General features: G+C 54.3%; 1 protein-coding gene across 4 annotated transcripts in view; it reads right to left on the bottom strand.

Annotated features, from left to right (window-relative positions):
* Positions 1–1,146: 1,146 nt before the first annotated feature.
* Positions 1,147–23,737, bottom strand: part of LOC116952798 (inositol 1,4,5-trisphosphate-gated calcium channel ITPR1-like) — a 275,732-nt gene continuing 253,141 nt past the window's right edge. For 3 of the 4 annotated variants that reach the window (XM_076074483.1, XM_076074484.1, XM_076074485.1), the window contains 2 exons: positions 12,062–12,223; positions 2,810–3,330 (listed from right to left, as the gene is read on the bottom strand). In XM_076074483.1, coding sequence (XP_075930598.1) covers positions 3,235–3,330; positions 12,062–12,223 — 258 coding nt within the window. In that variant the 3' untranslated portion in view covers positions 2,810–3,234. Of the gene's footprint in view, positions 1,272–2,809; positions 3,331–12,061; positions 12,224–23,737 lie in introns of those variants that run through there. The other variant, XM_032972456.2, reaches the window with a different exon arrangement.

Genomic DNA, 23,737 nt, shown 5'->3' with positions numbered 1-23,737 from the left:
ATTGATCCGCGTCGCAGACAAAATGTTTAACGGATCAATTTGAAATTGGCTTCCCAAGTGTCTTTAATTTTTTTTAGTTTTCATCAATTTGTGCAGCCTAGTGATGACGGTGATGATGGTGATGATGGTGACGACGACGACGATGCCACTAATGATACTTGTTTCATCCCAGGGTCTCTCCATCAAGCGAAGCGGATTTTTTCGTTGCACCCAAGAACCGCTCAGCCACGAAGGGTCACGAACACGGCGAGAGCCGAACCTCTGCCGCCCCCCCTCCACCTCGCAGGACCATCCCGACCTCGAAGCCAACAAATTATATCGCTCACCCGAACAAAAAAAACACACACACACTCGGGCGGTACCTTTCTGAAAAGGCATCGTAACAAAAACAAAAGACGATACAAAAAAAACCCACCACCGCGTAAACCTTTTGCCATCGTACGCATTTGCGATCTGGAGGTTTTGAAACGTTCCGGGAGAACTATCGTCAGCTGGACAGGCCACACCACCACCACCACCACCCCCCCGCCGGGGAAGATAAAACACCACGACTCCTCCCACTCGAGGCGGGCAAACGCGACCAGCCAAGGCGCACCGCAGCAATCCTGCATCACCTCTCGCTCGCTCGTGGCCCGGGGCTGCCGCTGCTGCTGCTGCTGCCGCTACCGCAGCGACGAGCGACAGCACGGGGGTGGGGGCATCTGATGCTGCTGTCGAGCAAAAGAAGGAATCCCTTTGAGGCAAACGGAGGGGTGGGTTGGATGGGTGGGTGGAGGTGGCACGACAGCCGTGGCGGTTCGCGGTTGCGGCCACCGTCGTGGAGGCCGCAAACCGGAACGTCTCCCGCGTGACGCGCGGTCCGTCGAAGCGGCCGCAGAGCGGATGACGCCGCAGAGCCGCGAGCCGGCGCGGTCGGTGCGGAGGTCTTTGACGTTCCACCCACCACTCTCGCCCCCCCCCCACCACCACCCGCTCCCCCGCTCTCACCCCATCCCCCCCCACCCGCTCCCCCGCTCTCACCCCATCCCCCCCCCACCCGCCCCAACGCCGGTAGCACGCGGCCAGGAAGCAAAGGAAAGTGGACCCGTGCGGAAGGTCCACACGCACAGAGAAGGGTGAAATCGTTCAAACGCCGCCGCCACCACCCCCCACCCCGCCCCCCCCCCCCCGCAGGAGGCCGTTACGCGCAAGACAATGGACAGAGAGAAAATCGAACTCTTGCTCCTCATCCTCCTCTTCCTCCACCTCATCTTCCGCTTCCTCTTCCTCCTCTTCCGCAGCAGCAGCAAGGGTAAAATTACGCACCCAATTGTTGTTAACGACGACGACGACAACAATAATATCAATAACAAGCAATAATAACGACAATAATCGCAATCAGGACGCAGCACGACCACGAAATAAACCTCATGCAAAATAATTCCGTTCCGTGAAACGGAACGGAAAAATGTTTAGGATTGAAAAAGCGCGGGTTCCCCGCTTTGTGCCGACCGTTGTGCCACAAGTTGTTCCTCTGCGGTTGTTCCCCAGCGTTGTTCCCCTGCGTTGTTCCCCAGCGTTGTTCCCCTGCGTTGTTCCCCAGCGTTGTTCCCCTGCGTTGTTCCCCTGCGTTGTTCCCCAGCGTTGTTCCCCTGCGTTGTTCCCCTGCGTTGTTCCCCTGCGTTGTTCCCCAGCGTTGTTCCCCTGCGATGTTCCCCAGCGTTGTTCCCCAGCGTTGTTCCCCTGCGTTGTTCCCCAGCGTTGTTCCCCAGCGTTGTTCCCCAGCGTTGTTCCCCAGCGTTGTTCCCCTGCGTTGTTCCTCTGCGGTTGTTCCCCAGCGTTGTTCCCCTGCGTTGTTCCCCAGCGTTGTTCCCCAGCGTTGTTCCCCAGCGTTGTTCCCCAGCGTTGTTCCCCTGCGTTGTTCCCCTGCGTTGTTCCCCTGCGTTGTTCCCCAGCGTTGTTCCCCTGCGATGTTCCCCAGCGTTGTTCCCCAGCGTTGTTCCCCTGCGTTGTTCCCCAGCGTTGTTCCCCAGCGTTGTTCCCCAGCGTTGTTCCCCTGCGTTGTTCCCCTGCGTTGTTCCCCAGCGTTGTTCCCCAGCGTTGTTCCCCTGCGTTGTTCCCCAGCGTTGTTCCCCTGCGTTGTTCCCCTGCGTTGTTCCCCAGCGTTGTTCCCCTGCGTTGTTCCCCAGCGTTGTTCCCCAGCGTTGTTCCCCTGCGTTGTTCCCCAGCGTTGTTCCCCTGCGTTGTTCCCCTGCATTGTTCCCCAGCGGTCGGATTCGATGCCTTCCCACCGGTCGGCAGCGCCGCGGTGGAAGTCGTCGCCTCGCGAGGAGCCGCGGCACGTGCCGCGTCGATTCTTGGCATTAATTATTCTCAGTAAGGGGTTATTGTTGGACAAAAGGCGTCCCGCGTCACCGGTTAGTGCGCCCTACCGCTACAACCGCCACCACCGCCACCACCACCACCACCACCACCAAAAACAACGATAAAGTGGCGGCGATGTCACCACTGCGCTCGTGCCATGCCTGGTGCACTTTGAAGCCACGTGAAGCACCACCACCACCACCGCCACCACCACCACCACCACCACCGCCACCACCACCATCACCACCACCGCCACCACCACCATCACCGCCACCGCCACCGCCACCACCACCGCCACCGCCACCACCACCGCCGCCGTGGAGGTCGGCACTCCCGCGATCCCTCGTCGACGAATCCCGTTGCTCGTCCCACTGCGCGGCGTTCGCCGCGTTGCCACTGGGCGAGACAAAGACGGCCGGGCGTGATGTTGTTCCGTGATGTTGTTCCGTGATGTTGTTCCGTGATGTTGTTCCGTGATGTTGTTCCGTGATGTTGTTCCGCCCATCCCATCGTGTGCCGCGTGTCGGCCTCCCTGGGTTGCTCGGCGAACCGCACTTGCCCCAACGGTGTGCTGAAGGCTATAAGGGGGACCTTTGTCTTTTGAGTGTGTGTGCGTGTGCGTGTGTACCACGTGTGCGCGCGTGCGTACCGCGCGTGCGTACCACGTGTGCGCGCGTGCGTACCACGTGTGCGCGCGTGCGTACCACGTGTGCGCGCGTGCGTACCACGTGTGCGCGCGTGCGTACCACGTGTGCGCGCGTGCGTACCACGTGTGCGCGCGTGCGTACCACGTGTGCGCGCGTGCGTACCACGTGTGCGCGCGTGCGTACCACGTGTGCGCGCGTGCGTACCACGTGTGCGCGCGTGCGTACCACGTGTGCGCGCTAGTGCTCAAGCCGCCGGCTGCTGTGGTGCTGCCGGGACGTTCAGGTGTGGCGGGTTGTGCAGGAGCCCAATCCGCTGCTTGTGCTTGCGCTGCTCCGTCATCTGCAGGGAGGCACGCGCACACACACACACACACGGATAAAGATCCCCCAGATAGCCCACACAGGGATGCTAGGGCAAGTGCTGGTAGCGAGCAGCACCTACGAAGGCCGGCAACGGCGCACGAGGCGGTGGGTGGCCAAGCACCACGCCCGGCCGCCTTTGTCTCCCCGGTGCTGATGTTTACACGCCGCACCAGTGACTCATCTGAGGCTGAGTCGACCTAGGGGAGGCCCAGGGCCGGTTCAGATAATCGTCACCGGTGGTGGTCGTGAGCGGGGAATCAAACCCGGGTGGCCGGGATCGTAGCGCAGCGTAGCGCTAACCGCTGCACCACCGCTCCCCACACGCAAACGAGGATGCTCCACTTGAGCTGTACAGACTGCCGGTGTATTAAATGTGTTTGCCAGGAACAGGAAACCACTCGCGACGGGAAATGTTGCACTATGGAACGTGGGCGGGAATCGATGCATCTTCAAAGAGCTGCGTCCGGAAACCAGGTCTCCTTTGGCAGTAAAGAGTTGCAGAGACTTTTCGCTCTCTCCATCTCTCCCTCTTCTTTCCATTAAAATCCGAGAGACCGTGCCGGGATGCTGCTGCTGCTGCCTGACTCATTCACCCGCACCGATATTGAGACCACGTGGCCCCAGCACCTCGAATTCCCTCCACCGGCCTCCCAACGCGAATCTCTCATCAATATCCAGATCACACTCACGGGCTGGGATCCTCCACTGACTAGAACCTGCCTACCGCTCCCCTCTCATCTCACTCTACTCCCCTCCACGCACTCTCCTACCTCTCCCCTCTCATCTCACTCCACTCCCCTCCACGCACTCTCCAACCTCTCCCTTCTCATCTCACTCTACTCCCCTAGGGTAGCGGTTAGCGCGCTGCACTATGAACCCGGCGACACGGGTTCGATTCCCGCTCACGGCCAACACCAGTGACGATTATCTTAACCTGTCCCGGGCCTCCCCTAGGTCGACTCAGCCTCAAATGAGATCCTGGTGCAGTGTGTAAACATTGCCACTAGGGAGACAAAGGCGGTCGGGCGTGGTGCTGGCCACCCACCCCCTCGTGTACCGTTACCGGCCTTCATAGGTGCCCGCTAACAGCACTTGCCCCTACAGTCTGTTAAGGCTATATGGGGGATCTTTGTCTTTGTTTGTGTGTGTGTGAGAGTGTGTGCGTGAGTGTGTGTGTGCATGTGTGTGTGCATGTGTGTGTGCGTGTGTGTGTGTGCATGTGTGTGTGTGCATGTGTGTGTGTGAGTGCGCGTGTGTGTGCCGGGAAAGGTCCTGGCAAGGATTATTCAACATCGCCTTGCCAGGCACGCTGAGGAGAGGCTTGCGGAGCCCCAATGCGGTTTCAGGAAAGGGCGGTCCTGCACAGATGCCATATTTTTTGTCCGTCTGCTACAGCAGAGGTGTAGGAAATTCCAGAAAGACCTACATCTCTGCTTTATTGACCTGGTCAAGGCCTATGATACCATCAATAGGACTGGGCTCTGGGTTGTTCTTCGTGCTTTTGGAGTACCTGACCCTCTGCTCACGATCATTAAGGACCTTCATGATGGTGAGCGGGCCCGGGTAAAACTACGTGGCCGGGAGTCAGAGCCATTCCCTGTACACCTTGGGGTGCGACAGGGATGTCCTCTGGCTCCCACATTATTTAACATCTATTTCGACCACGTAGTTCGTGAAGCCTTCAATAGATGTACGGGGGAATCTCCATATGGTACAGATATAATAGGAGGCTGATCGATGCCCGGGTGCGGTCAAGGGATGGCTCCCTATTGCTCAACCACGTTATGTATGCTGATGATTTGGTAATAGCTGCTCATTCAGAGGAGGAGTTGGAGACGCTGCTGCTGAGACTGGAGCGTGCCACTAAGAGATGGGGCCTTACCATCAGCCCCACCAAAACTAAGCACCTGCCTGGGTATTTTGTACCATCGGACACTCCACCCCCACAACTCCCAATCGGTGATGGGGCAGTTGTGGAGAGAGTGAAGAGTTTCCCATACCTGGGCAGCGTGCTTATGACCAGCTCCAGTTTAACAGCAGAGGTCTCACTCCGAATCAGTCGAGCGGCAATATCAGTTCATCGGTTGCGTAACGCTGTGTGGAAGCTACGTGGTCTGTCGCTCCGCACTAAGCTTCAGGTCTTCTCGGCCACGGTCATTCCCTCCCTTCTCTACGCTTGCGAAACGTGGACCCCCCTTATGGAACATCTTCGCCGGTTAGAAATATTTAGGCTGGCCTGCCTACGATCCATCCTGGGTTTAACCAGACTGGATTTTGTGAGGAGCTCACAAATTCTTAAAAGATCTGGGCAAGGTCCCATCGGTGAGCTCCTCCGGCGGGCAAGGCTGCGATGGCTGGGTCATGTAGTCCGCATGCCCAGCCACCGCATGCCGAAACAGCTTTTGTTCGGCCGGATCAAGGGGGCTAAACGGGCGCGGCACGGGGTAGAGAAGAGATGGAGTGATGTGGTACAGGAGGACGTGGAGCTGAGTGGACTTGCCGATGACTGGTACCAGTGGCGTCAAGATCGGCCTCTGTGGAGGAGGCTCGTGAAGGACGCTACTAGGCAGTTGGAGGTAGTCGCCCTCCAACAACAACGGAGGGCGGAGGAGCGACGCTCACAACAACGAGCGGAGCGCCGGGTGAATAAAGCACAGCAGGTTGGCACAGTAGGGGGCACAGGTGGTGCATCAGCCAGTCATCTCAGTCAGTCGACCCGTAGCACCTTGGTCTGCCCCGTGACCTCCTGCCAGCGGGCGTTCGACACTTCACGTGGCCTCAGGGTGCACATAGCCTGGCACAAGCGTCGTGGTGACGTCACCGCCACTTAGTGGCGAATGGCGGTTGTTGTTGTTGTGTGTGTGCGCGTGTGTGTGAGTGTGTGAGTGTGTGTGAGTGCGCGTGTGTGCGTGTGTGTGTGAGTGCGCGTGTGTGCGTGTGTGTGAGAGCGCGCATGTGCGTGCGCGTATGTGTGTGCGCGTGCGTGCGTGCGCGCGCGTGTGTGCGAGTGTGCGTGGGGAGCGGTGGTGCAGCGGTTAGCGTGCCGCGCTACGAACCGCGCAACCCAAGTTCGATTCCCGCTCATGGCCACGACCAGTGACGGTTATCTGAACCGGTCCATGGTACCCTCCCCTAGGTTCGACTCAGCTTCAATTGAGTACCCCCGAGGGAGACAAAGGCGGCCGGGGCGTTGGGGCTGCCCGGGGGCCCACCCCACAGCCCCTCGTGTGCCGGCCTTCACAGGGTGCTGCTGCTCGCTACCAGCACTTGCCCCAGCAGTCTGTGAAGGCTATGCCGGGGAGGGGAGGGGGGGATGTTCGTCTCTACACGTGCGAGCACGCGCGCGTCTTGTTAATAAAGCGAAACGAGATCAGCACCGTGGGGGGTTGCGGGGGGCTATCGTTGAATGGGTCTGGCGCGGAAGCGGCGGGGGGGGGGGCCGCCCTACCGAGCGGCGCCCCCCCCCCTGACAAGCACGGACGGTGTGTGATTACACGGCGCGGCAAACTCACGCGAGCTCCACCCCCACCCCCCCCATCACCACCATTCACCCCCTCTGCCCCCCACGCTCTATCCACCACCAGTTCCTGCCACATGGCAACACAGGAGTAAAGGGAATTCGTTGAGTTGCTTTTTGTTTGTTAACAGGGGCATAAGGGGGCAGTTGTTCTTCACTGAAGGTGGGCGGAGGGGGGGGGGGTGGCACTTTCGCCGATAAGACATCGGTCATCTTCTTTGGTTCTTTCGGTAAAGTCACGTGGAATGAGAATAAAATAATAAATTGATAAAAATAAAATAACACAATAATAATAATTTTATTTTATCAATTTATTATTTTATTCTCATTCTACGTGACTTTACCGAAAGAACCAAAGAAGATGAATCCTTGCAGTCACGAAAGCTTTAAATCGAAATTTAAGACATCCGTCAGTTTGCGAGGAGGGGCCGCTACGACATTTTTAAACCATTGTTGGGTTTGACAGCAGCACGGTGACGATGACGATGGGGGGGGGGGGGGGGTTGTCGCGGGGGGGGGGGGGCACTAAAGGCCACCAGGAGGTCGCGGCAGTGTCCCGCGGGGCCCTGCAGTAAAGACCGCTGGGATAGGGGGTGGCGTCGTGGATGATAAGACAAAGGCGGTCGGGCGTGGTGCTAAGCCCACCCACCTCCCCCCGACTCCATCGTGTGCCATGTTCCAGCCATCGCAAGTTTGCTAACAGCAACGTTGTCCTTCCCCCGCACCTCCGATCAGCACGGCCCGGCTGCGCACGGTGCGAAAGAAGTTCCAACGTTGCACAATGATTACATTACATTGCTCCAACAGTCTGCTCGAGGCTACACGGGATGATCTTTGCGCGTGGTGGGTGGTTAAGCCGCAGAGTTAATTTAAAAGCAGGTCCGGTTTAAAACATTTATTGGGATTGTGCTAAAGTGTGGGCTTTGCCGCTTTCCTAGCCGGAGGAATTATGCCTAAAATATTGATGAATTAACTTAAATTATTCAACACTCGCATGGAGGTGGGCGACTTCCGCGCCGGAGGCGGAATGAATGGACGAGGTGGTGAGGTGCCCGGCAAAACTACGGCTGGGCACCATCGTCACGGTGATCGTCGTCGCCGCTATCACCATCATCAACATCATTGTCATCGTGCTGCGACCATCAACAATTATCATCATCGTCGTCACATTCACCACAACCACCACCACCGTCGTCGTCGTCAACGCCACTATCACCACCATCATTACGCTGCTACCAACGTAATTATCAACACTTCTGCATTTTTTTTCATTTTTAATTATCATCACATTCAACACAACCACAACCATCACCAACGTTACGCTGTCATCAACAATAATCATCATCATCACATTCACCACAACCACCACCATCATCATCACCACCACTATCACCTTCACTACCATCATCATCATCACCTTCATTATCACTACCACTGTCGTCCAGACCATCACCACCATCATCAGCATCACGCTGACACCAACAATAATCCACACTTCTGGATTTATCAATCATCATCGTCATCACATTCACCACAACAACCACCACCATCAGCACTATCACCATCACTACCATCATCATCATCACTCCCACTATCATTAAGACCATCACCACCATCATCATCACACTGCCACCAAAAATCACTTCTGAATTTGTCATCATCATCACAATCATCACATTCACCACAACAACCACCACCACCAGCACTATCACCATCACTACCACTAGCGTTAAGACAATCATCACCACCACCAACCATCATCAGTAGCACCACCGCCACTATCATTGTCAAGCCAGTCATCATCATCACATGTCCATTGCACCCTCACTATTTATTGTCCCACATGTTTACGAGTAGTCTACAGACTATAATAGGGTTTTCTCCTTTTTTCTGGCAACAAAACTGAAATCTAATTACAAGGATTCATGTCTGCATTAACCACAATACTTGCAGTCAAAATGCAAAGAAAAAACATACTATGATAATATATGATGCATTGTCCTTGAAACTGATTGTTCGACACCAAGGGACGGCTTTCTTTTGAGCCTCGACCCAATTGGTACTCGACCAGAGGACGCCAAAAGACGCCTTTTGCATGGAGATTTCTATATTTGTTTCAAGGACAATGCATATATTATCATAGTATGTTTTTTGCTTGCATTTTGACTGCAAGTATTGTGGTTAATGCAGACATGAATCCTTGTAAAAAGGTTTCAGTTTTGTTGCCAGAAAAAAGGGGAAAAACCCTATTATCATTATTATATTCTGGTACTGGCAAAGGAGGTCTAATGATGTAGAAGTCTACGGACTCTTTTGCACGAGGGTCCTGCCAAGTTTGTACGAGGGTCCTGCCAAGTTTGAGCAGGTGAAGGGAGGGGGGCAACGTTACTGCTGTGCGCGATGCCAGTGAACTAATTTGCGGGTCATTTTGTGCATCATTATAAAGCATGCTGGCCCAACACCAGTTGCGTCGCCTTGTGCATCTTTTCTGCAAAAGCTTTTGGCGAGCGGAAAAAAAAACAACAACAACAACAACAACAGAGAATCCGAAGTAAAACCCATGCAGAGAGGCACCCGACTCTGGGAATCGAACCCAGGCGCTCGTAGCTGCGAGGCGTGAGCGCCACCACCTCGCTCAACCGATGAGCATGGTTGGCTACGTACGGTGCGAAAGAAGTTCCACATACGTACTCTACCACTGCCCTCTCATGCACAGCAGGGGGTGGGGGTGGGCTCTAACATTTGCCCACTCAAGGACCCACCGCTGCATATGGCCACAGCGAGGGTGGTGCTGGAGTGGCAATTCTGTAAAACGTATCCGAGGTGAACTTGTAATGGTTACAATGAGTTTCCTTCACTCACGCCTCATGGTTCCACGCGGTTCAGGGACACTCCATCTGCGGAATGTTAACTCCCTCGCCTGGTATGCAGGAGGTCGTGGGTTCGATCCCGGCCTTGACGCCTGCTGCTGTATATTTGGAAATTTGCGTGTCTCTGTCTCTTATCATCATCACGGTGGCTAGGAGATGTTAACTCCCTCGCCTGAAATGCAGGAGGTCATAGGTTCGATCCCGACCCCGACGCCTGCTGCTGTATATTTGGAAATTTGCGTGTCTCTGTCTCTTGTCATCATCACGGTGGCTAGGAGATGTTAACTCCCTCGCCTGGTCTACAGGAGGTCGTGGGTTCGATCCCGACCCCGACGCCTGCTGCTGCTGCATATTTGTAAATTTGCGGTGTCTCTCTCCCCGTGGTCGCGTGGATTTTTCCCCCGGGGGTCCCGCCGGGCTTTTCCCCCCTCCCCATTTAGAACGGACGTCACCACGCGTTTGGATCGTTTGGCCGCTGCCGTAGATTTCCACACGACCAGCCCCTTCGTTGGGCTGTCGTTGGCGACCGCCAGGTCGCTTGCGAAAACCGGAAGAGAGTCGCAACGGCCCTGTGGGGCCCTGCCTGGTAAAAATCGAGGTTTGGGTTTTTGAGCGAGCTGCCCTGGGGTAGGCGCCCGTACTGCGGACGCACATCGGATTCCAAGCGCGGGGGGGGGGGGGGGCCCGTGCAGGCCTTCGTAATTGGTGCTCCTCGCTAACAGCACTTGCCCCAGCGGTCTAATTGAAGGCTATATGGTGACGGGAGGGTTGGGGGGGGGGGGTTATATATTTGTCTTTGAAGGGAAAGTGGTGGGGGGGGGGGGGCAGGGTGGGTGGTATGGGGGAGAGGAGGGGTGGCGAGGATTCGGTGGAGGGGCGGGGGTTTTGTTCTCGTAGCCTGGGGGCAAATATTCCTAAATCCGACCACATGATCTGTGTGTGTGAGGCTTTCTACCCCCCCCCCCCCACCTTGTTCCTCATTACTCTTCACCCCAGTCTCCCATGCTTCCTAGCGTCGTCTCTCTTTCTCTCTGCTCTGGGACTTTGTGGAATAGCAATGGACTGGCATTTGCCGATTAATTACTTTGTGGTGGTGTTGTGGTCGCGATGATGGGGCGCCGCGGTTAACTCCCTCGCCTGGTGTGCAGGAGGTCGTGGGTTCGATCCCGACCCTGACGCCTGCTGCTGCTGTATATTTGGAGTTTGCGTGTCTCTCTCTCTCTCTCATCATCATTACGGTGGCTAGGAGATGTTAACTACCTCGCCTGGTGTGCAGGAGGTCGTGGGTTCGATCCCGACCCTGACGCCTGCTGTATATTTGGAGTTTGCGTGTCTCTCTCTCTCTCATCATCATCACGGTGGCTAGGAGATGTTAACAACCTCGCCTGGTGTACAGGAGGTCGTGGGTTCGATCCCGACCCTGACACCTGCTGCTGTATATTTGGAGTTTACGTGTCTCTCTCTGTCATCATCATCACGGTGGCTAGGAGATGTTAACTACCTCGCCTGGTATACAGGAGGTCGTGGGTTCGATCCCGACCCTGACGCCTGCTGTATATTTGGAGTTTGCGTGTCTCTCTCTCTCTCATCATCATCACGGTGGCTAGGAGATGTTAACTACCTCGCCTGGTGTACAGGAAGTCGTGGGTTCGATCCCGACCCTGACGCCTGCTGTATATTTGGAGTTTGTGTGTCTCTCTCTCTCCCACGTGGTAGTTGCTTGCATTTTGCTCCGAGTCCTCCAGTTATTCCCTCCACATTTAGAATCTACGTCACGCGTTTAGAGTTATTTAGCGACTGCTATGAATTTCCACACAATGACGACGATGATGATGATGATGTTGATCAGCCACTTTGTTGAGCTATCATTTGTGATGACCAGGTCACTTGTGAAACATAGTGGCCATTACCTGGTAAGGTAAAAAATATATATTATTTGTAGAAAGTATATTTTGAAAGTGATGTGTTTACCTTTCCCATACTTTGCATTATTTGTTGTTGTAAACCTTCTGACCTGCCCCTACTTGGCATCTGTAGATAAGGAGCTTCATAGCTCATCGGATTCCTCCAGTGTTTACATTTTTTGTTCTGATTCTGACCAACTCTCACCCCACAAGTCTGTTAGAGGCTACACGAGGAGCTCCTTGGGTTGATATCTTTACTGTGTTTTACTTGCGGTGTGTCGTGACGCGATATGCCGAGTTGTACCTGTGTAAGTGGCGAGTGAGGGGTGGGGGTTTGGGGGGTGGGGAGGGTCGGGGGGAGTGGGGGAGTTGGGGGGATGGTGGGTTGTGGGGGGGGGGGGTGTCTGGGGGGGTCACCTGCTCCTTGAGCTCGGAGAGTTGGGAGGAGAGTGCTGTGACAAGCCGCGCCGTGGCGTCCAGCCGCTCCTGCAGGCCACGCAGCTCGTTCTGCTCCCCCTCGCCGTCGGCGCTCACCAGCGACATCGCGCGCATACGCGGGAACCAGTCCAGGTTGTGCTCCTGCACGGGGGGGGGGGGGGTTCCGCAGGTCCGGAGCGCGCGGGGGGCGGGAGGGAGCAGAGGACGGCGGTCACGGCGGGGGGCTGTCGATGCGAAACGTCGGACGTCGGGGCCGGGTAGCGGCGCCGCTCGCCGTCTCGCGATGAACCTAACGCTCTCAGACGCGGAGCGAGCCGTGGTGGCGGGGGGTGGGGGAAGAGCTCGCCCTCGACCGTGCGTGTGCACGTACGGCGCGCACGTGGAACTTCCGCGCCGCACGTAGCCGGCCGTGACGATTGGGGGCGCCTCGGCGGCAGCTCCGCGGTGTCCGCTTCACCGGGCGCCGTTCCGCAGGGGGTCGCGCCGCTCCGAAAAGACGTCGGCGCGGGACGCCTCCGCTCGCGGTGGCGACGCCGATAGAGCAACCGGCGTGACGGTGTGCGGTGAAAGTGAAACGCGCAAAAATTTCCCACCCCCCCCCCCCCAAAAAGCGACACTTATTTTTGTTTAAAAGGTACCGCCGCTTAGGCGATCAGGGGAAAGGCAGAGACGAATGAAATTTTTTTTATTTTCCGCGGCGTGTTCGGGAGTTCATAATAATCCGCTACTTTAAGCGCGAGGGTTTATTACCCCCCCCGCTCCGCCCCCCCCCCACGCCGACATAAAACGCAGATTAAAAATGTCAGAGGCGAAGACTGTGATTAATGCCGGTAACGGAGGCCATTCTAATTTTAGTCGAGGTGGCGGCAGCCGCAGAAACACACGAAAGGAAAAGGGAGGCAGAGGCCCTCGCGAACAAAAATCCGCGGAGGCAAAGAAAAAAAGAATGGAAACAAGAATGTCTTTCGTAATGAACGTAGCGGAAAGATCACGGCAAAGGCAGCGCGCTTCATCCCAATTACGGCAAGGATCCGAGCAGACGGGGTTAATTTTTTGTTCTCTCCTCCGCCGTCAAAAGGGCCCCGAAAGAAATAAAAAAAAATGAAATGCCCCGACCAAAAATAGACGAGGCGAAACAATGGAGGCAGTGATGGCAAAAAAACTTGTGTGAAGATGACAAAAAAAAAATACATCCCCCTTGCCTCTGAAGGTTTCGTTGCATTCTGGAAAAATTCAGCCGCTCTCTGTGAGAGCTCTCGCACGCGGTGGGGGTAGAGCGGAATTCTCGTCGCGGAGGTGGGCAAGCGGTTAGCAACGCAAATTTCCGTACGGAAGGTCGCAAGGAATAATGATGGCGATGATGATGATAATAATAAACGCTATAATGGAGGCTTTTTTTTTGGGTTAGATCGCGTAAATATGTAAACGCGTCGTTAAAACCCGCCACCACCCCACGCAGCCAGCTAGTAAGGGTTGTCGCGTGAACAGAACGTGGCCAATTCGTCACTAGTAGGGCCAAGCCGCAACATTTACAATCTGAGTACATGATAACAAATGTATGCTAATAGCTTCAAAAAAATCAAGGAATCTCCACTTGTTCGGAGTCTCCAAGTCGTATTGTCATTAACTCTCTCTTCTGGTCTCTCTGTTCACGTGATATGCAAGAAGGATCATTTCCCGAAATGTCGCCCGTTCCAACCCGACCCTGACACCTGTTGTAAATTTGGAGTTTGCGTGTCTCTCTCTCTCATCATCATCATCACGGTGGCTAGGAGATGTTAACTACCTCGCCTAGTACACAGGAGGCCGTGGGTTCGATTCCGACCCTGACGCCTGCTGTATATTTGAAGTTTGCGTGTCACTCTCTCATCATCATCACGGTGGCTAGGAGATGTTAACTACTTCGCCTGGTATACAGGAGGCCGTGGGTTCGATTCCGACCCTGACGCCTGCTGTATATTTGGAGTTTGCGTGTCTCTCTCTCATCATCATCACAGTGGCTAGGAGATGTTAACTACCTCGCCTGGTGTACAGGAGGTCGTGGGTTAGATCCCAACCCTGACGCCTGCTGCTGTATATTCGGAGTTTGCGTGTCTCTCTCTCTCTCATCATCATCACGGTGGCTAGGAGATGTTAACTATCTCGCCTGGTATACAGGAGGTCGTGGGTTCGATTCCGACCCTGACGCCTGCTGCTGTATATTTGGAGTTTGCGTGTCTCTCTCTCATCATCATCACAGTGGCTAGGAGATGTTAACTACCTCGCCTGGTGTACAGGAGGTCGTGGGTTAGATCCCAACCCTGACGCCTGCTGCTGTATATTCGGAGTTTGCGTGTCTCTCTCTCTCTCATCATCATCACGGTAGCTAGGAGATGTTAACTACCTCGCCTGGTGTACAGGAGGTCGTGGGTTAGATCCCGACCCTGACGCCTGCTGCTGTATATTTGAAGTTTGCACGTTCTCCCTGTGCTCGCGTGGATTTTTTTCCTCCAGGGGTCCTCCCCCCCCACCCCCGGGTTTTCCCTGCGATAAATGTCCACGTGAGGTCACTTCGTTGAACGGTCATCTGTGATAGCCAGGTCGCTTCTGCAAAAAGAGCTACTACACAGCCCACTGAGCCAGCGGCTTATTTCTCGGAAGCGAAACTGGCCCACCACAAAACGACAGCTCAACGCAGTTGGCGGCTGGCTTATCACGTGGAAAATCCACAGCAGCAAAAACAAATCTGGATAATCTCGACGCATGTTGACGATAAACGTGGAGGGAACAACCGGACGACCCAGAGGAGAAAATCCACGCAAAACCAGGGGGGAGGGTGGGGGGCGGGGGGGGGGGAAACATGCAAACTCCAAATATGCATGTGTAGAGGAGGAGCGGGGATGACGTCATGTCATCTGTAGAGGAGTGGGATGACGTCATGTGATGACGTCATGTCAACCAGGCGACGGGGGTACTTAAGGGGGTCCCCGGGACGAGGGCGGGGGAGTGAGTGGGAGAGAGAGAGCGAGCGAGGGGAACGAGGGGCCCGCGTGGAAGACATCCCAGCCGCCACCGAAGAACGGCTCGGGATGCAGAGGTCTCACCTCGTCGCCGGGCGGTGATGGGTGAGCCCCCGCCCGGGGCAGACGAGGGGGTAGACATAGGGGAAGCCGTACCGGGGCGTAGATAGCTGAGGGGTGTCCGCGTAAAGGACAGAGTTCTGACGTGCGGCCACGACGGGTGTGAGCCTCGAGTGTAGAGAGTGGAAACAGGAGTGTATGAGAGTGTGTGAGAGTCGTGAATAAACGGCAAGCAGCCCTATGTAAGAATTCTCGTCTCCGCATGGCTCTACAAGTCTCCTGGATATGTCAAAGAGTTACTACACAACACATGTATCGGGGTCGGGATTGAACCCACGACCTCCAGTATACCAGGCAAGGTAGTTAACATCTCACAACCGTGGCAGCTCCCCCCCCACCACCCCCCATAATAATGACGAGCTCGAAAGATCTATCGACTCACATAGAAGAGCACACTCAATTGCATAAGGAGGCTTTGATCCAGCAATGGATTGATCGTGGCTGATGAGGATGATGATGATGACGATGATGACGAGGCCGGAATACTGCGCACGAGGGGGTGCTGCTGCGAACAGCACCCCCTGCCGGTGTTGTCACCCCGTGCCGGGTGCTCGTTTCAAGTCTCGGTCGGCTTAACGGGGAGGAGGGAGGAGGTAGGAGGGGAGGGAGGGCCTCCTCCCCAGGACCGGCTACAATATTCGCGCCATCGCTCTCGCCCGCGAGCGGGAATCGTTGCTCTCGGTTCGCCCGTTGCTCGGAGCGCTGCGCTGCCGCTCCCCGAGTTCCGATTCCCCGCTCACGGACAACGCCGGGCGATGGCGATCATCCGAACCGGTCACGGGCCTTCCCCTCGGTCGACTTGGCCTCGAACGAGCGCCTGGCGCGACGTGTGAACGCGCTCGTGTGCCGTGCCGGCCTTCGCAGGTGCTGCTCGCTAACAGCACTTGCCCCGTAAGTATGCTACGGGGCCATACTTACGGGGCACACCGTTCATCATGCTAAGTCCGCCAATTAAATGCTATTTTTTTTATGCGAATTCCTTTGTCAAGGCACCTTGTGTCCTCGCACACAGCTTAAAGGTCCGCGGTCTGAGCTCGGCTGTGTTTCACTCCAGCGCTGTCCTCCAGACAGTGTGGTCCCTTCACCGGATGAAGGCCGCTTGTGTTGTGGCCGAAACGTCGTGATTTTTGTTGTTTTATTTTTTTTTACCTACTACGTGACTTTACCGAACAGAACCAAAGAGTTTGGATCCTTGCAGTCACGAAAGCTTCAATATCTAGAATAAAAAAGAAGTATGCTAAGGTTATTCGGGTGAACTTTGTCTTTGGCTAACAACCGCGCTACGCAAACCCTCGCCCCCCCCCCCCCCCCATAAAAAGGCACACACACACACAACAGCACACAGCCGCATGCACAGGAGAGTGAACGCACGACTCTGCCGGCCGGAGATCTCTCCCCTCGCACCACGCGCTCAACCCGGTCAATCGCTACGCTCAGTCCCCCCCTCCTCCTCCTCCTCCCCCCCCCGCCGGCGCGACAAGGATGATTGCGGGGACATACATCATCGCCGTCGCCGCGAGCTCCTCCTTCGTCTACCTCCTCTCCTCCCCTCATCTCCCGTGGCCCCCCCCCCCGTTCCCTGCCATCCCCTCCCATGGGTTACAATGGTTACTTGTTTCATTAGCTATTGGAACAAAAGTGGAGAACGCAAATGAAACCCGTGCAGAACAGGGGAAGCACATACACGTTCAACACACACACTCACACACTCTTACACTCTGCAGAACAGGGGGAGCACATACACGTTCAACACACAGACTCACACACTCTGCAGAGCAGGGGGAGAACATACACGTTCAACACACACACTCTTACACTCTGCAGAACAGGGGGAGCACATACACGTTCAACACACACACTTACACTCTGCAGAACAGGGGGAGCACATACACGTTCAACACACACACACTCACACACTCTTACACTCTGCAGAACAGGGGGAGCACATACACGTTCAACACACACACTCACACACTCTGCAGAACAGGGGGAGCACATACACGTTCAACACACACACACACTCACACACTCTGCAGAACAGGGGGAGCACATACACGTTCAACACACACACACTCTTACACTCTGCAGAACAGGGGGAGCACATACACGTTCAACACACACACGCACACTCTTACACTCTGCAGAACAGGGGGAGCACATACACGTTCAACACACACACACTTACACTCTGCAGAACAGGGGGAGCACATACACGTTCAACACACAGACTCACACACTCTGCAGAACAGGGGGAGCACATACACGTTCAACACACACACTCTTACACTCTGCAGAACAGGGGGAGCACATACACGTTCAACACACACACTTACACTCTGCAGAACAGGGGGAGCACATACACGTTCAACACACACACACTCACACACTCTTACACTCTGCAGAACAGGGGGAGCACATACACGTTCAACACACACACTCACACACTCTGCAGAACAGGGGGAGCACATACACGTTCAACACACACACACACTCACACACTCTGCAGAACAGGGGGAGCACATACACGTTCAACACACACACTCGCACACTCTGCAGAACAGGGGGAGCACATACACGTTCAACACACACACACTCTTACACTCTGCAGAACAGGGGGAGCACATACACGTTCAACACACACACACACTCTTACACTCTGCAGAACAGGGGGAGCACATACACGTTCAACACACACACACCCTTACACTCTGCAGAACAGGGGGAGCACATACACATTCAACACACACACTCACACACACTCTTACACTCTGCAGAACAGGGGGAGCACATACACGTTCAACACACACACTCACACACTCTTACACTCTGCAGAACAGGGGGAGCACATACACGTTCAACACACACACACACTTACACTCTGCAGAACAGGGGGAGCACATACACGTTCAACACACACACTTACACTCTGCAGAACAGGGGGAGCACATACACGTTCAACACACACACTCACACACTTACACTCTTACACTCTGCAGAACAGGGGGAGCACATACACGTTCAACACACACACACACCCTTACACTCTGCAGAACAGGGGGAGCACATACACATTCAACACACACACTCACACACTTACACTCTTACACTCTGCAGAACAGGGGGAGCACATACACGTTCAACACACACACTCACACACTCTGCAGAACAGGGGGAGCACATACACGTTCAACACACACACACACCCTTACACTCTGCAGAACAGGGGGAGCACATACACGTTCAACACACACACACACACCCTTACACTCTGCAGAACAGGGGGAGCACATACACGTTCAACACACACACTCACACACTCTTACACTCTGCAGAACAGGGGGAGCACATACACGTTCAACACACACACTCACACACTCTGCAGAACAGGGGGAGCACATACACGTTCAACACACACACACACACTCTCTTACACTCTTCAGAACAGGGGGAGCACATACACGTTCAACACACACACACTCTTACACTCTGCAGAACAGGGGGAGCACATACACGTTCAACACACACACTCACACACGCTTACACTCTTCAGAACAGGGGGAGCACATACACGTTCAACAAACACACACACACTCTTACACTCTGCAGAACAGGGGGAGCACATACACGTTCAACACACACACACTCTTACACTCTGCAGAACAGGGGGAGCACATACACGTTCAACACACACACTCACACACGCTTACACTCTTCAGAACAGGGGGAGCACATACACGTTCAACAAACACACACTCACACACGCTTACACTCTGCAGAACAGGGGGAGCACATACACGTTCAACACACACACTTACACTCTGCAGAACAGGGGGAGCACATACACGTTCAACACACACACTCACACACTTACACTCTTACACTCTGCAGAACAGGGGGAGCACATACACGTTCAACACACACACACACCCTTACACTCTGCAGAACAGGGGGAGCACATACACATTCAACACACACACTCACACACTTACACTCTTACACTCTGCAGAACAGGGGGAGCACATACACGTTCAACACACACACTCACACACTCTGCAGAACAGGGGGAGCACATACACGTTCAACACACACACACATCCTTACACTCTGCAGAACAGGGGGAGCACATACACGTTCAACACACACACACACACCCTTACACTCTGCAGAACAGGGGGAGCACATACACGTTCAACACACACACTCACACACTCTTACACTCTGCAGAACAGGGGGAGCACATACACGTTCAACACACACACACTCTTACACTCGGCAGAACAGGGGGAGCACATACACGTTCAACACACACACACACACACTCTCTTACACTCTTCAGAACAGGGGGAGCACATACACGTTCAACACACACACACTCTTACACTCTGCAGAACAGGGGGAGCACATACACGTTCAACACACACACTCACACACGCTTACACTCTTCAGAACAGGGGGAGCACATACACGTTCAACAAACACACACACACACTCTTACACTCTGCAGAACAGGGGGAGCACATACACGTTCAACACACACACTCACACACGCTTACACTCTGCAGAACAGGGGGAGCACATACACGTTCAACACACACACTCTTACACTCTGCAGAACAAGAGGAATACATGCTAGCTCAACACACACTCACACACTCTGCAGTACAAAACAAACAAACTCCACTCACACACGCGCACACTCAAACTCGCAATCTCACTCGCTCATTCGGACACAAAGACAAATATCCCCCGTATAGCATTAACATTCTTTTTGGGGAAAGTGCTGTTAGCGAGTAGCACCTGCTAAGGCCGGAATGGTTTACGAAGGGGTGGCTGGGGCCAGCACCAGGCCCGGCCACCAGGTACTCATTTGAGGCTGAGTCGACCTAGGGGAGGCCCGGGACCGGTTCAGACAATCGTCACTGGTGTTGGCCGTGAGTGGGGATCGAACCCGGGTGGACAGGTTCCCACGCGCAGCGTAGCGCTAACCGCTACACTATCGCTCCGACAAAAAATGTACTTTCGTAATACAGGTTGTTTTTGGGTTAGATCGCGTACATATATATAAATGTGCCATTAAACCCGCCACCACCCGACACAGCCAACTAGTGAGGTTGTGTCATATAAACAGAACGTGCCAATTGGAGAGCAGAGGCACAACATTTACAATCTGAGTACGACGCTTCGCCAGTAATTACAACTAGCTAGTTGTAATAACTGGCGAAACACACCGGTGTGCTGTACTGGTACCGAATTGGCATGTTCTGTTTACGTGACAAACCTTACTGATTGGCCGTGTCAGGTGGTGGCGGGTTTAACGACACATTTATATATATTTACGCGATCTAACCCAAAACACCTCTAGTATGGATGATATTGGTCGCGAAAGCCTACGACGTGTTAAACCAAACTCATTTTTCCCCGACATCGGTTTGCGGGCCTTCGCCCGGTCGGTGTCGCGATCCGAAAATCCCGCGCGTGGATTAACACTGAATAAATTCGCGACTTTTTACAGTTTCCGTTCCCAGCCCAGAGGCTCAACGTCGGTGGCGAACGGGCACCTGGACATCCGTGGAGACGCCGGTGAAGAAGAAAGAAAGAAAAGCAAAGAAAGACTAAAAAAAAAGTAATAAAAAAAGGCGCTTTGGATTCCTGCGGTGTTCTGAACACCGCGCCGGGCTGTTGCCGCATTCGCCAGCCCACGCAAGTCGGAGCGATCTCCTTTCGCTGCAGAGTCAGTGGCGGAAATTCCCATTCCCATGGTGGAGGAGGCGTGGATAGGGAGAGGGGTGAATCTTTCCGTAAGGGGACAGCTATATTCTTAGCTCTTTCGGTAAAGTCACGTTGAAGGGAAACAATAAAATAATAAAATATATATAAAACAATAAAAAAATTCTCACGACGTTTCGACTGTAACATCATCACCCGATGATGACCGTTTGCATTATGGTCGAAACGTCGTGAGAATTTTTTTTATTGTTTTATATATATTTTATTATTTTATTGTTTCCCTTCAACGTGACTTTACCGAAAGAGCTAAGAATATGAATTACTGCAGTCACGAAAGCTTTAAATCAAAAAGAGGACAGCTGTTGAATTGCCCACAAAACACGCGCCTCCGATGAGCACGGTTGGCTACGTGCGACGCGAAAGAAGTCCAACATCATACATACGTACAGAGTGGAACTAATTTTATCGACCCCCGGGGGGGGGGGGGTGGGGTGGGGTGGGGAGGATAATGGGCGAAGCGTGATCACACGATTTCACAACTGAGATTTAAACAGCGTGTAAACGCGACCGCGTCTCGAGACGCTGCAGATGAACAGTCGGTGTGTTTATTTCATGGAGCGAGACAGGGAGGGAGCGTTAGTAGTCAGTCCTGGGCAGAGGGGGCGACAAGGCTCTTGAGGCTGGACATGGAGCAGAGGGAGTCGAGAGTACGGAATGGATGGGGGGGGGGGGGAGGCAACAACCCGGCACGGTGCGGTCTCGGGGTGGAGGTCTTCATCCAGCGGTGGATTGACAGAGCGCTGTAAAATTAACAATTATTGTAATTGCTGACCCAGAGGAGATGGGACGTAAGGGAGTGCGCGCTGCAGCTGGGAAATGTCAGCGTCCCGAGTGCGTCGATTCGAACGGACGCGGGAGTCGATGGGAGGAGGACGGATCGTGACGTGCCGGGTAAAGAGAGCCGGAGAACCCTGACGGAGGGAGGAACGTCGCGGGCACCGGGGGGATCAGAGAGAGGGTGGGGGTTGACCACCGAGAGGTGGGCTGACGGGCCGCGGGGTGGACGTGGCGATGATGGCAAAGGGGACGAGAGGAGCAAGCTGAGAAAGAGGAGCAGGCAGGCCGTGAGAGTGGATGATGGCGATGACGACGATAACGACGACGACGATGACGACGACCACGACGGTGATGACGATAGCGACTCGAGGTGGCCGCACTTTTCTTGTCGAGCGGGCGCTCCGTGTGGATGCGCGCCGCACGGCAATTTGGGCGAAACGCGTCGTGCGTACGCCCCGACGCTACCGAACGCACACGAGTTAATTCCTAGGGTCATCATGACCACCGATCTTTGAGTGCGTGTAGTTTTTGTTTTGCCTTCAGGTTCAACCATTCAACCATCTGAACAACGACAATCCAAAAAATAAATTAGAATAATTAGCAAAAACAAAAGCATAAAAAAAACGCGCAGGGGCAATTAAGGGGGCTGGAAACGAGCGAGCGAGTGAGCGAGCGAGCGGATCGGGGGTCAGGGTGACCCCGGGATCACGAAACGAGATCGCCGGCACTCGCTCGCTACCGCGACGGACAAATGATGGGGCGCCACGGTGGCTGGGACACGTTAACTCCCGCGCCCGGTAAGCAGGAGGTCGTTGGTTCTATGCCAAACCCTGACGCCTGCTGGATATTTGGAGTTTGCGTTGTCTCTCTCTCCCTCTCTCTCTTTCCCCCCGTGGTCGCGTTGATTTTTCTCCGCGTCCTCCGTTTTTTTTTCCCCTCCACATTTAAAATCAACGTGCGTTCGGAGTATTTGCCTGCTGCAATAAATTTCCGCGCGATGACGAGCCACTTCGTTGAGCTACCGCTGGTGGCCAGGGCGCTTCTGAAAAAGAGCCACGTAGCTCAGTGGGGGCCTTACCTGGTTAAATCAATATGTATATAGTTTTAAATAGTTTAGTCAATAAATCATTCGTGACCGGGTCACTTCTGAAAAAAAAGAGCCATGTAGCCCAGTGGGCCTTTCCTCCTGGTAAAGTAAAAACAAGAAAATAGTTTTTTTTAATAGTCAATAAATCGCGCGCGTGCTGGCGCGTTGAACCCATCCGGTGTGGGTCACGGCAGCTCAAACCGCCACGGCCTGGCGTGGCGTGGCGCTCCCTCCGCCAATACGGCACCGAGGCTTTCTGTGGCTCACGCGAATACACAGCTGAGGCCCTGTGCGTCTCGCGTGCGCACGTCGGACGCAAGAGGCGGCCGGCTGGTTCAGAGGTCAGAGGTTTAGGGTGCTGAGCCGGAGCAGACGAGACCCCGGGTTCCGGTCCGGGTTTTAGCCGTTGCCGCTGTGGTCGAATCGGGGCGCTCAAGTGGTGCAAGTTGATGAGTCTCAGCCCGCTCACCAATGACTGCTGCGTAGAGATCGATCGAGTTCATTTAGATAACCCGTGGACTCGCGTAGAGACCATGAGACTCACATTGAGAGCCTTAGACTCACATAGATACACTAAGACTCACATTAAGAGTCTTAGACTCACATAGATACACTAAGACTCACATTGAGAGCCTTAGACTCACATAGATACACTAAGACTCACATTGAGAGCCTTAGACTCACATAGATACTTAGACTCGTATAGAGACCCTTAGAATCAGAATCAGAATCAGAATCAGAAAGGGTTTTATTCGCCATGTAAGTTCACACCGACACGGAATTTACTTTGGCAGGATGGTGCATACATTCAACATATAGGAATCTAAAATCTTAAATAAGTTTTAAACAAGTCTTACTATAATAAGGGTTAAAAGTCTAACACCA

This window comes from Petromyzon marinus, chromosome 48, assembly GCF_048934315.1.
Source record: "Petromyzon marinus isolate PM22_M1 ecotype Great Lakes invasive population chromosome 48, UKy_Petmar_22M1.pri1.0, whole genome shotgun sequence".
NCBI classification, from domain to species: domain Eukaryota; kingdom Metazoa; phylum Chordata; class Hyperoartia; order Petromyzontiformes; family Petromyzontidae; genus Petromyzon; species Petromyzon marinus.
The sequence above is the reverse complement of the archived record's forward strand: the minus strand, read 5'-3'. Positions and strand labels throughout refer to the sequence as shown.